At 43.5% G+C, this 15,422-nt stretch overlaps 1 protein-coding gene across 5 annotated transcripts in view; it reads left to right on the top strand.

Moving 5' to 3' along the window:
- Nucleotides 1-15,422, top strand: part of NEDD4L (NEDD4 like E3 ubiquitin protein ligase) — an 83,805-nt gene that overhangs the window by 21,972 nt on the left and 46,411 nt on the right. For all 5 annotated transcript variants that reach the window (XM_059847761.1, XM_059847763.1, XM_059847758.1 and 2 more), the window contains exons 2-4: nt 2,166-2,239; nt 11,342-11,423; nt 14,116-14,154. In XM_059847761.1, the coding sequence (XP_059703744.1) occupies nt 2,166-2,239; nt 11,342-11,423; nt 14,116-14,154 (195 nt within the window). The remainder of the gene's footprint in view (nt 1-2,165; nt 2,240-11,341; nt 11,424-14,115; nt 14,155-15,422) is intronic.

Raw genomic sequence — 15,422 nt, 5'->3', positions numbered from 1 at the left:
GGTACTTTGGGAGTCTCAGGCTGTGCCCAGCCAAGCAATCCTTTATCTGATTTTTTGGTGGACAATGAGGTGAGATCACCTCGCTGTTGCTGTAATAATTTAACTCCTTTTTTACCTAGACACAGCACACTTGGAAATAAAGGACGAAATTGTGATACAAGGAGTCAGCAAAAGTTAATACATATGGTGTGTATGGTAGACCTCATCAGTAGCTGAGGAGGGGTTTAATTTTTTTTAAACATTACATATATATGTATACATATTTCATGCGTATGAAAATTGGAGCAAACATTTGCAAAAGCACTTGTTCTGCTTGTTAAATTGGAATATTGAGGAGAGGCTGATAGCCTTCTGGCAGGAGGGAACAGGGTCATAACTTCTGGGATCCTTAAAGTGGATGTGACCCTTCAGGTATGTTTTTGAGCATCTGTTTAGATCTGGAGCATCATCTTTTGTATCTTGCAAAAATCAATTAGGGATCCTCCAGCTGTGGGACCTTCTCTTGCATTTTTTCTCTTTCTAAGATGGCGGGGGATTGTTTGTTTGTTTGTATTTTCTTTTGATTTCTTTTGAATCAGTTAATATGCAGAGGTGCCCTCAGGAGGAGGAAGATGCCACTCTAGCAAAGGTGATGTTGGACTTTGCTAGAGGGAATCTGAGTAGCACTCAGATAGAAACAACTGTTGTTAATATAGAAACAACTATTGCAACTTCCCCTGCAGTTCTCCTTCTTTGAGGTCTGAACAGTCAGAGTTTTGGCTTGTTTTTTTCCTATGCTCTCTTCTCTTATTGAAGGAATTATCTTGATCACAATTTGCAAGTTCATTGCCTTTTGTATATTAAAACTGCTCTAGAAAACCAGGCACATGGTACATAGGAAATATCCACTAATGTGAGTCCATTGGATTGTTCTTTTTCACATGCTGTTTTGTCACCTCTCAGGTAAGCTTTGGGCTCTTTTGGGGGAAAAAATCCTGTTCCCTAATTAGAAAGTACCTTGTGGTGGTAAGTGCTGCTGGAGAGAATACCAAACGCCGGGTTTACAGGAAGAATTTGTGTCTCAAGTGTTGTTTTGCTGCAGCCCAGCTCCTCGGGCAGGACATGTGCCCGGGTGGAACTTGCCCTGCAGACAGGTTCAATGGGGCTGTTGTTTTCTGATCCCCTGTCTGTGCCTCCTTCCAGAGGGGTGACTTGGGCTGCCTGGGTATGGCTTTACTTTGGAGCTGCTCCTGACCTTCCTCACAGTTGGACAAATCTGTGCCAAGACAGCTGACACAAAGCTGTGTCTGGCTATCAGCTGCCTAAAGCAAACAGACCTGGAGAAACCTGTGGGAAAGTGTAATTGTTTTCTGAACAGGCTTCAAGGAACAGAGTCTCAAGTTACTGCAATTGAATCCAGTATCTTGCAGCTCTGGGAGGCTTATCAGGAGAGAAGGTATCACTGATATGAGGGACTGCAGAACCTGTTTCTGTAGAAGACTTTCCAGGTTTCATTTTGGTGGCCTCTTCCTGTTGCTCAAACATGGTGAAAAAAAAAAAACAAAGTGAAAAAAGGCCATTTTTACTGATTTTCCTCAGGTGCTTCAAGCAATGAAGTGATAAACTGAGCATCAGGCTGATGCTCCAGTGATGTGCATCTGCAGGACTTGCCATCTGTCAGTGAATTCTGATTTTGAGCTCTCCACATTCACCAAGGTGGTGACACAGGCTTAAAAAATTAATTTTAAGTATTTATTTTTAACTGTGCATCCTCAATTTTTACTCTACAGGCGTCTCTCATTACTAAAATGTTACAAATAATTTCCCTTGTGTCTGAAGAGCTTCAGTGTCAATGCAGAATGAATTTGTGGCATATGGATCAGTCAGGATGTGAAATGGCCCTGTTCAGCAAATACTCTTCTACTTTTATTGCTGTTATTGTTACAGTATCATTGCTCTGATGTTATTACTGTTATCTGCTTCTGCTCTGCCTTTATCGAACTCTTAACAGCTCTGACTGGAGTCGAATACTTCTCATGGCTGGATTCAGATAAGCCTTCCAAGAGGCAGTTCTTTTCCAAACCCTCCCTAGGAGAGACTCCTGCTATCTGCTAACCTCTTGCCAGCTGCTGGTCTGCAAAGTGGCATGGAGAACGAACATTAAACCCATTTCTTTTCTGTCGCAGGAGGAGTCTCGAATCCTCAGGGTGAAGGTGGTTTCTGGCATCGATCTAGCGAAGAAGGACATCTTTGGAGCCAGGTGGGTGTTGTGCAGCGCCTGTGATCCTTGGAGCATGATCAGCTGGGCAGGGCGAGGGCCCTGCGGGTGCTGGGCGTGCGCTGGCACAGCTGCTCACCAGCTCTGGCTGCTCCTGCCCGCTCCTTCCCTCCGCTCTGCCAGCCCAGGAAGTGCCTCAAGGCCCAGGCTTGCAGACCCAGCCAGGTAATAGCTGGGGGACCAGCTGGTTCTGAAGCTAAAATGAACCCAAACCCAGTAATTTTCTTTTTTTTGAAGGTTAATTCAGGCTGGACATTCCTGCTCTCGTAAGCCTAAGCATGACAAAGTGCTCCACTGCAAATGTTCCAGTCTACTTAGAAGGGTTTTATCTGTTTGAAATTAGTGGGATCCAATTTTAGCTTTTATTGAAATGACTAATTTCTTAATGTATGAATGAGCCTCCCTGTGGGTTTTCCTGTATTTATTTAATGATGCTTACAAATTGTTCATTAGCCTGTGTATCTAGCTTAAAACTACATGAAAGCAGCAATTAAAAGTTTAATCAACTTTAGTATTTTGGGTGAAATTTGCAACAAGCGTTCCTTAGGTAGCTGTGTGCAGAATATGGTATGCTAAAGCTTTTTTATTTTCTTTCTCCAAATGTGTTGTTTTGAAGAACAGTTTTTTGCTGGCCATAAGCAACATAACTTTTATCTTTCAAAATGCATGAAGTTAAATCCACGTGTAATTAGTACTGAATCCTATTGCTGCGGCCGTTAACATATTTTAAGGAAATTGGTCTCAAGTCAGTAGGATTTCCATTAAAAGAGTTAAAAACATATTCCCTACAAGTGTTTTTAAGTTTGTTTGAATCTTTCAAGTGAGTTAATGTACAGTCATTTGAAAACCCGTTGGCATTGCAGAGCTGGGGCCCAGCCGCTGCTGTGCCTTTGTGTGGTGGAGCTGTGCAGGGCTTCAGACTGGAGCAGAAGAGTTACCGTGTTCCTGCCTGACTGTGAAGGGTTGGCTACAAGGTGTACATTGTGTTTTGCATCTCAGTGGGTTGTCCTGCCTGTTTTTAATCAGCTTTGCCATTATAAAACACTGCCTGTGGGCTTGCGGAGTCCGAAAGCCATTTCCTTCTTGATTAAACCTGAGGAAAGTCTCTTACAGTGTAGAGCACTGGAGAAACTTGTACTTTTCTGCTGAAGATTGTAACAGTAAAGAAATCTCAATGCTCTTGAGTTTGCCTTTTTTGGCCTTCTTTTTAACTTAGGAAATCATTTTACTAGCAAGTAAGGATATCTTAGGACACCTGGGGTAAACCACCTTGCTCTCCACAACACCCTGACAGGAAAGTGCTGCCAGATGGGGGTCAGGCTCTGCTTCCAGGGAACAAGGCCCAGGACAAGAGGAAAGGGCTCAGGTTGTGCCAGGGGAGGTTTAGGTTAGCTGTTAGGGAAAATGTCTTTCCCAAAAGGGCTGCCAGCCCTGGCACGGCTGCACAGGGCAGCGGTGGAGTCCCCATCCCTGGGGGGATTTAAAAGCCATTCAGATGTAGCAGTTGGGGACGTGGATTTGTGCTGGATTCAGTGATCTTGGAGGGGTTTTCCTACCTCATAGCTTCCTATGATTCTCCTCTTAGTTCAGAAATGTATGGAATTACAGTTGCAATGACACGAAGCAACTAGAATGTAGAGTTGATTAGTAAGTGTGAGCACCCCGAGGTGATGGTTAAATGTGGGGCATTTCATCTGCATAAGTGCAGTGGAGGTGGGCACAAGGGGCTGGTTAGTGTAGATGGAACTGGGGGTCTGTAACCTGCTTTATAGTTTGCCCTGTAAAATTACAAGTCTGTGATGTGTACTGATGGTGAACTGTAGATACTGCAGATTGGGATTTTGTGAATTCAGTGTCAGCTTACGTGTGTGGATGTTTGACATTATTTCCTTCTAACTTCCTAATTGAAGTGTCTTAATAAATTTCATACAATAATCCAAGTACTGGCTGAGCTCAGATTGTGTGTATCCCGTAAATGTACAGTTGATGGGGTGCCTTAGCTACTGTATTTTGCCTTCTAAATCATGAAGTAAGTAAAAATTGTGGCTGTCTGGAAGTTGAATATGTAAGGTGCTTTTCAGTTAAAATTGCAGATGTTTTCCGTTGTTGGGGAGCTGTGCTTCTAATGACACAGGAATTAGTTATGGGTTGCCTCTGGGTTGGCAACCCATATTGGTTTTACCTGGTCTTTTCTGAAAAGCCCTTTTTCTGGTTTGATTTCATGTGTCCAGGATCCATGATGGAGCTGGGGAAGGCAGGCTTCAGGCTGCTGGTAGGATTGTAAGTTGTGCTGTATACTCCTTTTGTGAGCAAGGCTGCTTGAAATATGGCTGAATTCTTTAATTCATGTGTGTCCTGTCACTGTGGTTCATGATGGGAGGAGAGCACATGTGGCTGTGGCTTTGCAGGTGACAAAGATGGCAGATGTTTACCCTGTACCTATTCTTTTAAGTCTGCTATCACTTTTCTAGTCCCCTTTGAGTTATGGTATGTCTGGTTTTAACTGCTGGAGAAACTGTGGTGATAGCTGTACCCCTGGAGCTATCTCCTCCAGCCCGTGTGCTGCCTTGGAACTGGATTGGCTAACAGCCTGTTCCCCTTCTCCTACCGATGGCTCCCCTGACGAGCAGAGGCAAATCCATTGAAGGGAGGTGCTATCGTAAATTAATCAATCAATTAAAAAACATAATCTGGCTCCTGAATGCCTCTTCAGCACTTGCACGTGTGCCAGGGGGAGGGTGCTGTGTGCATCCTGGCCGAGGGAGGCCCCCGAGGTGGAGCAGACCTGTGGCCGAATTCCCAGAGCCACTTGACTAGAGGGCAGCTGCTCAAGTAGGGGAGAGTTCATACTCTGTTGTTGCTTTTTCCTGTTTCTAGCTGATTTGCAGTGGAAGTTCCTCCAGTGTAGTGGAAATGAAATGTTATTAACAGCGTGGGAAGGGAAAGAAAGCAGCCAGCACACGTGGCTCGTGCTTTCCCTGGAATAAAGTGTGCTCCCATAAACACCGTGGGGCGCAGGGAGCAGCCGCGGGCAGATGCTGAGATGAGCAGTCGCTGCTCGCTGCAGAGCCAGCTGTGTGTGCCTGCCTGGGAAGGAGGCCTTGTCTGCAGCTGTGGCCAGCGTGGCAGAGAGGAAAGCCTGCTCGGCAGAGATGTGCCGGCTAATCGATAGTTCTGGTTGTGAAACCGTGATGCTGATGCTCATACAGGTGTGTGACGTGACTGTTGGGCTGCCAGGTGTCGGTGCATCCTTTACATCCGTGCGGGTGTTGGATCTCGCCCGGCGCCGGCGGGCCCGGGGCTGTGCCTGGCAGCAGAGGGCACCAGAGAGTTTCGATGGCTTCCAGCCAAATTGGGCTTTCAGGCTTCTCACCAAAATCACCAGCTTTCTACCCTTTTCTACATGTTATGGTCTTTAGGATGCGCTGGGTCTGTGTTTCAGGAGCTTTAAATGGAGAAATGCTGCTTTTTCGAGGATGTGGTCTTGCTACTTAATAAGAGGACTTGGTAATCATTCCTGACAGTTATAATGTCGTAGTGAAAAATAATTCTCATCAGATAGTTGCTTAATGGAAAAATTGTACAAATACAGAAACATGAAATGTTTCTTGTTACCTGAAGAAAGGAAGCTTCTGCATTCAGCTCCTCAGCTTTCCCACCTGCCTGCTCTCTACTGTCATCTGTGAGTTTACCTGAATCTGGTATCTTTAAAAGAAAAAAGGGCATGCCAATAAAATCATCTAAGGAAAATATTTTGGTCTTAAATATTTAAGGCAGAACTACTGTGCTGAGTTTTTCTCTTCCAAAAGCCAGGTGTCATGGAGTTCTCTCTCTCCTTCCCCACCCCCGCTGGATTTTGGAACTTGTTAAGATATTTTGGGAGTGTGAAATGGCATAGGAAGATCTATGCATACATCAGCCCCTCAGCTCCAGGGGCTGATGTATGCATATTCTGTCAGAGCATTTATTTAACCTTTGCAAAAAAAAAAAGGCCTAAGGCAGGAAAAAAACCCCATATTTACACTCCCATCTGTTTTGGAAGATTTAAATATTCTTTATGCTCTGTGAGACTTCCAAGAGAGCAAGAATACAACAGGAATTAATCTCGTTACTCCTTATTAGAACATAACATGGTAAAGGAAGGTGGAGACACTGGAGGTGGGGTTTGAGGTATAATTTTTAACTCCTTTTTTCATCCACAGGCACTTCTTCGCAGCTGTCTATGATGTGAGTCATTTTCTCTAGCAGCTCTTTGGTAAAGCCTTGCTACATTTCTTGTAGAGTCAGAAGTGTGAGCCTTTCTTTGCAAAATAAAACACTAGAAGGGAAATGGGAGGTCTGTAAAAGGACTCTGGGATTTTTTATGCAGGAATGAGATTTTGGGATGCTTGGGCGCAATGGATTGCAAGTTTGGCTTTGCGGTGAAGGGTAAGGTAAGGTTTTGTTTTCTTTTCAGAAGCTGATGTTCCTTTATCCTTGTGTGATTGGACACTTTGTGTCACAGGGCATGAGACTTGTATGACAGTGAGGTCAAAATCTTCCTTCTCTTTGAGAAAAACTCTTATTGGATGTTGTTCAGTACAGGCAGCAAGATGAAACCCAGAAGGCTCGTGCTGAAATAAAACCAGGGAGCAAACGCAGCCAGTGTGCTCTGGAGTATTCCTTGTAGTTAGTTGCTGTGTATTCTTATTGCACTTCTCCTTACTGGGCAGGAGTGGGGCAAGTCACCAGGAGATGGTTATCGGGGTAAAATGACAGCGACTGTAAGAAGCTCTGCCTTAGAACATTGTTTTTACTGCTCTCCATAAAGCTTGGCTAGAAGTGTCTCATTGTAATTCTGATCTTCTTTGATGATGCATGTTTTGGGAATTTGTTTCCCTCATCTCTTTGGATCTCAAAGTGACTAAGCAAAACATTGGAGTTAAAAAAAAAAATTGTAGTTTTTAAAGCTCCCCTAAGTGCATGCACAGTCAGAGTTTCTCTAGGTATGATTGAATGATTCTGAAAAACATTTCCAGGTTCACAGAATTTCCTTTTGCCAAGCATGACCTACTTTTCAGCCCTGATGTTAACTGCTATCCAAGGGCTCCCATAATTTTGTGGAGACTCCTTGAGATGAATGTTTTTGAGGACAGCGTACGTTACTGATCTGAGTTTGTAAGTGGTGTTCTTGAAGGCATGTTGTGTGTGAAAGCACATTTCCCCTCATGCAGCCCTCAGTCTGCAGGTTTGCCAGGGTGTCTGTGTGCAGCAGGTCGGTCCCTGCAGCGCTGAGTACGGGGCACATCTGCCTCCAAACCTGCCCACAGCAGGAGGGATCCCCAAAGCAGGCAAACCCAGGGCCCTCAGCCATCCCAGTCCTGTGGGGAGGAGGTGGCCTGAGGTCTGCTGCTGTTCTTGACAGAAAGCTGAAGGTGCTCATTTTGGGGATTTTTGGAACATTCAACTTCTCTGACTTGGGAGTACGAGGAGGCACATGCCTGAAGGGCTCCATAAGGGTGTTGTTCTATGTATACCTGCACTGAGGAGAGTGCAGCTAGGCTGGGTGGAGTGAGGGGCTGGGAAATGGGATGGATGAAGATTACCTGATCACCAAATAGTGGTCTCCTCAAGACCAGGGAAAGAATCAGATTGGGATGTGGCTTTGAGAAAGAGGCTTCTCTGCCTTCATGTTGGAGTGTGCTGGTATTTCTGCAGCCAGAATTACAGGAGCTGCTGATCAGTTCTTTCAGATATGTGAGGCAGAAAAGGGGTAGCACAAAGGGAATGGTTCTGTATTTCTTATAGAAGCAAAATTATCTTGTGCAAGACTGTTCCAAAGGAAACTAGTCGGGCTATTTTGAAATGCAAAGTTTGCCTGCATGTGACAAGCCTGGCATTCACGCACTTGCATAACAAGTGTTACTAAATTTTATATGTGGGGAGGCGGTTTCAGCTTTTAAAATAAAAATAGAGCCATGTAGGCCTTAGTAGTTCCATTGTTCTTTCACATGTGCCTGTGCTCTCCACCCCCTTCTTTTAGAGCTTAAAATAAGTAAATAATACATCATGTCACTGGCAAACGCTAGTTTGAGACTTGCTTTCAAAACTGTTTCAAAAGTATAGAGCAAAAGTGATTTTTGACTCAAGTGAACAAATGGGACACTGTTCATGGGCCCCAGTTTCACACTGCTCTAAAGTAATGTGATTTTTAAAGGAGGCTGATCTTCCTCGAGATTTTTTTGCTGGAGTTATTAAGTCATCAGTGCTTTTGTTGTCCTCCAGAAGAAGAGCTGGAACCCTGCCTTTCCATGCTGAGGTTCAAATGAAAGATGATAATTATATATCTACAGTTGTTTGAGCTTTAAGAAAATGCCAAATACTGCAAGTTGACAAAACCATGGCAAATAGCTAATTCTGGAAGTCCGAGGGATTCCTGAGGTCAGGAAAAGGATTTCTTAAAGCCTCAGATTGTTTTGATGGCTGTTCTGCAAAACTCTCTTTGTACCAAGTTGTGATTAATATAACTTTGATTATTAGCATAGTTTTCTTAGGATTCCCTTTTGTTCTCTAGAGAACTGTTATCAGTTTCAGGGCTCTCCTGATCTTGGCAGGTGCTGATCTTCTCTTTAGGTTTTGGTGTTTGGATAGATGAGATTTGGTGCTTTTAATAATTTTCAATTTTTTAGGGAGGAGCATTTCAGATAGGTGTCCACAAATCAACTCCCCTTCATCTCCAGTCACTGGTATGATGGTGACTGGGCTCATTTCTCTTTTTAAACATGACTTGGTGCTTTGAAATGTCTCTTTGTTGCCCTAGATGTAGGTTTGTTATCACTGGCTTCCATTGGGCCGCCTCTTGCACTGCATTGTGCAGCTCTCCGTCAGTCTGTCGTGCCCCTGTGTTGGTGTCCCTCTCTGAGTGCTGCCAGTGGAACTCTGGGGATGGGCTGGCCATCTGTAGTGTCCCCAGGCTCCAGGCTTGCAGTTCCTTTCCTGTATCCGTTTTCTGGTGTTACAGTGATTCTACCAGAACACCGTGTAGATTCCACTTGGGTATTTCCTACATTAACACATTCCTAGCAGTCCATGACTACCAATTTGTTGTGCTGCAGGTTTCATTAACATGGCATTTTAGCACTGGTACCATGTCAAAATTGATGTAGAGAAAGTTTTCTACTTGTAGTTTTCTGTTTTGTGACATTTCCACATTCAGTCCTTTATCCCCTTCCCCAGGCAAACTCAGTGCTTTTCCTCCAAGTGACCTCTGCAGTGAGCTTTCCTAGCAAGGTGCAGAACTGTCAGTTCCACGTGTCAGATACATGATGTTATTTGTGTGAGTGGAAGGGCTTCGTTCTGCTCATCCAGTGTCACTTACACTCCTAAGCTTTTCCTGCATGCCCTTTTAAATCCCCTTCTGTGCTGTGTTCCTGTGCAAGCTTCATGCAGAGCTGGTCTGCCACTGGGGCTGGGCAGCTTGGGGGGCAGAGCGGGTGGCTGCGGTGCAGGGCTGTGTGAGACAGTTCCACGTGGGGCAGTGTCAGCTCTCCTTACTCTCTAGTTCGTTTTGAGTAAACAAATGCATGTAAGTAAACAGTCTCAAATATCCAGTGCTTTGGGTAAACTCCAACTTCACCTTCAGGACCAAGAGCTTGGCTGCTCAGCTCAGTCTGACTCACTCTGTCCCGCTTTTAGAGCAGGCAGAGATGTCAGTAGTCTGTTCAGTAAAAGCAAAAATTCCTTACTGAAATTTATATTAAACTTGATTATTCTCTAGTTTTTTTAAAATAGAAATAGATTTTTAAAATAATCTTTGCCACTGTGCCACAGTTTTCATTTTCCGTAGGCAGAAGATTGTTCCAGGCTACTTTAGCACTAAAAAAATTGCAGTATTTCTAAGGGTTCCTGAAAAAAACATTGCCCAAGTATGGATTTATAACCCAAATCTGGGAGGATACCTGTAAATATGAGTGTGGTACATTAGGAATTCAAAGCAGTACCAGCATTTCTTTATAATCACAATGATGCTTTGCTTTCTTCTAAACCTTGCTGCTTAACCCTCAACTTAATGCAGATTAAGTAGATGCATTTATGTGCATCCACTGATAGGAATAATCAATCCAACAAGATGTCCTGTTTATTCTTGTTTCCACCTTTGTGGCATTTTGTATTCGATATATGGAACATCCAGTATAATGAACATGCAAGTGCTGATTGTTCTGCAGTGATACTGTCACAAAATAGTTCCTTAAATTCAAAAAGTATCAGCATTTCACTGACTTGGTTGGGAGATCTGAGTGTCGGGCAGTATTGTGAGTGTCTCTTGTTGATGCTTTCAAGAAACCTTGGGTCACCATCCAGCAGAGTGTGCTGCAGCCTTGAGAGGGAAGCACCAGAGCAGGTCAGGGTCCTGGTTTTACTCAGGCACCCCTTTCTCCCCTTCAAGCAGAGGCTCTGCTCTGGTTCCACCTCCTGATGTTGTACCTGTGTGAAGTTGATCTGTTCCTGCAGGATGCTCTTTCTCCCAGCTTAAGGCACAGAACCATGGAATGGCTTGCGTTGGAAGGGGCCTTCAGGACCATCCAGTTCCACCCTCTGCTGTGGGCAGGAACAGCTTCTACTAGAGCAGGTTGCTCTCTGCCCTGTCTGCCTGAATCACTGTTGATACTGTGCAGCTTGGTTTTATGGTTCAAAACAATTATAACCACTGCTTCAAAATGCTTCCTGTTGCACTTGTGTCAGCCTCCAGGGGTTTGCTGCAGCCAGTCTCTTCCAAACCCCACGGCTCCCATTTTTCCCTGCCTGGTTTTAAAGGAGTGCCACGGGCATGCCTGTGGGCAGGAGCTGTGTGGGAGCAGGTGGTTCTTGCCCCCAGCAGGGACAGAGCTGCAGGGAGTGATCTCTGCTGCTATGGGCAGGGTTTAACATTCAAACACTCATTTTCAGTGTGTCAGTAGCTTACCAGAGTTCTGAGCTTTCACTGAAGGCAATTCCACTAGAGGTGTTTGGAGGTGCTGCTGTTACCCAGTTAAATGAAAAATTCCTTCTGCAGTGCTCTTTGGCTGTACAATTGCAGGCCATTAACTCTGATGTCTTCTTTTGCAGTGACCCGTATGTGAAACTTTCCTTGTATGTAGCAGATGAGAACAGAGAACTTGCTCTTGTGCAGACAAAAACTATCAAGAAGGTACGTATATACTTTTTCTAATTCCATGGCTTTGGAAGGGTTAAGAACACTGGAACACAATTGTATAACATAATGCAGCACTAATTAAAGTCATTACATGCATGTCTAGCAACTGGATAATGTGGTTGTCTCCTAAGCAAAATCTGAGAGCAAGTGCCTGCACTTGTTCAGACTCTGTGTGTCTGGCCTGGAGACAGCACCTAACTGTTTCTTCTCTCTGTCAGTTAAAGCCCAGACATTCTCAGTCATTTCTGTAATAGTGGTATTAACCCATATGTTGGTAATTTCTGCTTTGAATTGTTAAATTTCATCTCAAGGCAGAGTTCTCCCTGTGCAAGTTGCAATCCTCTCTCTATTTTGTAAATAGCAAACATCATTAGCATATCTCAATTTTGAGTTAAAATCATTAAACAAGTACTGAGTACAGTCAATCTGAGGAATGACTGACTGGCAGTTACCTCCTTCAGCTCTGTAAGTGTGTCTAACCCTTCACAAGTTTCTCATTTTTCTCCTCATTTATGTGTTTCTCAGTTGAATGAGTAACTTTGTGCAGCACTGCCTTGCAGGAGAGCTTTTGGGACAGCAGAAGGAACTGCAGTGTTCCCTTTTTGTTCTCCTTTTCCATGTCCTGTATCCTACTGCACAGCTGGACTGTGCAGTAGGATACAGGACATTACAGCCAAAGGGATTAAATGCACATCGTTTCCTTGCTCTGAAAAAATAAAGTTACCACAAGAATATTAGCTTCATGTGGCACGATCTACCTGGGTTAAATTTCTGAGGTTTTTTTGTTTCAGCTTATCTCCCTCCATAGTTAATGCAGCTGTAAGGTTAGATTAATGATTGTACTTAGTTTTGGAGCTGTGTTTGGAATGCCCTGCTGAAAAGGTTCTCTCTGAAGCAGGCAGAGCTGGATTTGCTGTTTGCTGGCTTTGATCCTGTAATGTGGTCAGTGTGTTCTTTAAATACCTGCTGGAATTTAAAAATTCAGATTAAGATTATCCAGTTTCTTCAATTTCTTCACCTTGACTGTGCTGAGCTCCAAAGAGTTCTACCTTTCCATATGGAATATTAAAAATATCTCCATCTCTGAGAAGGCCCAGTCTCCCCATTGAGCTCTGGGGTTCAGGAGCATCATTTCTCTCCATGTCCTCCTTTTCTGTGTAGGGTTGAATGAAAACCTTTTTTTGAGTACCCGAGGAAGGCCTAGCTCAGCTTGACTCCTGGCAGTCTTTTATGTGTGCAGCACTTGCCCTTTTTAGGATGTAGCTGTTCTTGAGGTTGGGTTTTTGTTATTGTTTCCCTGCTCGTGTCCTGTATGGAGCCCTTCCTGCAGTTCCTTCTCCTTTGCTGGCACTAAGATAAGTTTGCACTTTCTGGCTCAGCTCACTAAGAGTGGGGCCTGTAAAGGTGGGACAGATTTCTGTGAGTTACCAGGCATTTACCAAAGACTCTGCTGCCTTGTCCATCAGATTTCCCTGAACTCTGTGGTTAAGCAGCATTCAGAATTGATGGAATATCCCGTGTTTAACCAGTGCTTTGTTTGCTAAATTGTGTGTACCGCCTCTTGCCACAGCAGTAGCATTTGATGAAGACAAGTGGTTAGAATGTAACATTGTTTTCCTTGCTGCTTCCCTTTAATTTATGGTTTGCTGGATACATTGTGCTCCTTCAGGGAAAACAGCTGAAAGTTTCTCTCCGCCCACAAGCCCGTCCCTACTCTTCCTGTCGTTGATTCACCTGCCCTTTAGAGTGGTCTTTCAGAGAAGTATTTCCTGCTCTGCCATGAGCTCCTGTACTCCCAGTTTGTAGAGAGATGCAGTACAGTCAGCCCCCATGTCCTGCATATGAGGAATCTCTTGGATCTATAGCAAGGAGTAAGATAAACAGCCAAGATTCCCCTTCTCTGCTAGAACAGAATTGTCGTGGGTGGAAAGCCAATTTTTCCTGTCAGCTCTGCCCGTAAATCTCTGCTGTGTGAGAGCATGAGGGAACGATTTGGCATGAGCACAAAAACATTGGACATATTGTCCAATTGTTTTTATACTTACCCAAGCTTGAATTGCCCAGATTACTGTTTGTAGTTCTGTCTTTTTTGTCAATTTATTATGTCATGCTTGAGCTCACTTCAGCTGGCAATCTATATGCATGTTCATTCTGTGCATTTTAGTCAGGTTGTTAAAATTAAAATCCTTGGCCTGGGAGGACATGGGAAGAATATCTTACCTATTCCAAAGAATAATCTTATCTTCTGGTTTTATTTTTTATTTTTTTGGAGGTTTTTTTTTTTGGTTTTTAAAATTTTTCTATTTATTTCACGGTATAAATCTGAGCATATTCTTGTAGGCCTAAAGTTACCTTTGTGTTTAAAAAATTTGTCTGGGTTTAAATGAATCTTGAGAATGAAATGTCTTCAGATTTTATTTCTATAGATTCTCAATGATTTGTCTTTTAATCATCAAATTCTATTTATATTTAATGTCTATTTTAAGATCATCTGACTCAAATATCCTCCCACATTTGGTTAACTCAATAGAGAATTTCTAGTTGGCAATATATTTTTCAATTTCTTTTATTGCATGCTTTTCTTTATCTTTCATTTCCCTAGAAAACTGTCACTTGCATGTGTGTTTCTATAATTCACACCAGAAAACGTAAACATTAGATGTAAATATTGTTATTTCTTTTACAGACACTGAACCCTAAATGGAATGAAGAGTTTTACTTCAGAGTAAGTTTCTCTTTATTTGCGGTCATTATTAGAACATGCACAGCTGATCTTGTTTTCTCTTTGTTATCAAATAGATTGTACAGCTAATCTTATGTTCTGTTTGTTGATATGTTTACTCCAAAGACCTGCCTGCCCTGATGTACTTGCTGTTGTGTTTCTGAGGGGATGGAATGCTCAGCAGGAATTGGCTCGGGGTTCCTTAGAAACTGTTTCCCAACCTGCAATTATATAATTGTGAAGGGCAGTAACTTTGCTACTCGGTTGCAGACAATATTTTTCCAAAGAACAGTTGACTTCTGACTTTTAGTGCAGCTGTAGCTCCCACAGAAGCAGGTCAGGCAGAATTTCAGGGGGTTTCAAGCATTAATCTCGAGCAGTGCTGAGGGCTGGTGTGGCGGATTGTTGGTCCGGGAGTTCTGTGGATGTCTGTCGGGAGCTGCTGCCAGGATGGGGAGCTCTGGGACAGCAGTGCCACCACTGGAACGTTCCATGGCGAGTGCTCTTGGGACACGTGCACCAAACAGCTTTTCTGGGGTTTGCAGCTGAGCAATACAGGTCTAAAATCTCAGGAAAAGGGAATGCACAACACTGCTGCAAAACCTCTGGTATAGTTCACAGATGCTCTGTTAAAACATCTTGAATGTCCTCAGCAATAATGGGACCTGTAAAGTAATTTAGACCCTATTCTGTGTGTCACAGTTCTCTGGTTTTCACAAAACTGTAAAATCCATCTCCAGCCCACAGATTTGTGGTATATTATTTCTAAATTTTCTTAATTAAGCGTGCTGGTCATAGTAACCCGGTTTGCAAAGATTTTCTGAAAAAATATATCAACTGGATCAAACACTATAAAACTTGTTGTTGTTTAATAGCAGCTGTTTTGTCTGACAGGGTTCTTGTTATGTTTGATTTTGTCCTTTTAAATGTTGGCAGTCTTTCTGCTTCAGTTTAAGTCAATAATTTTCTGGGGGTGTATTTGCTGTTTTCAGGTGTTGGGGAGATTTCTGCTGGGTGTTCCAAGGGTGCTTGCTGAATGGGCTAGAGGTGGTGAGCAGTGGACAGTCAGAAACATATCTGAATATGCAATTCTGAAGGAAATGCAGCAAAACTCTTGCTCCTTGTAAATCAATCAGGCAGGGAGCCCTGATAGTCTGTGCAGCCTGGGACTGGGCTCCTCTGCCAGGGAAATGCAGTAACTGAGCACAGCAAATAAAAGCTTTCATGTCAACTGCCAGGCTCTTCCCAGTTGCAGTAAGGTTCTTGTGCTC

Source organism: Haemorhous mexicanus, chromosome 5 (genome assembly GCF_027477595.1).
Source record: "Haemorhous mexicanus isolate bHaeMex1 chromosome 5, bHaeMex1.pri, whole genome shotgun sequence".
Lineage (NCBI taxonomy): Eukaryota > Metazoa > Chordata > Aves > Passeriformes > Fringillidae > Haemorhous > Haemorhous mexicanus.
This window is presented reverse-complemented; position numbering and strand designations above follow the sequence as displayed.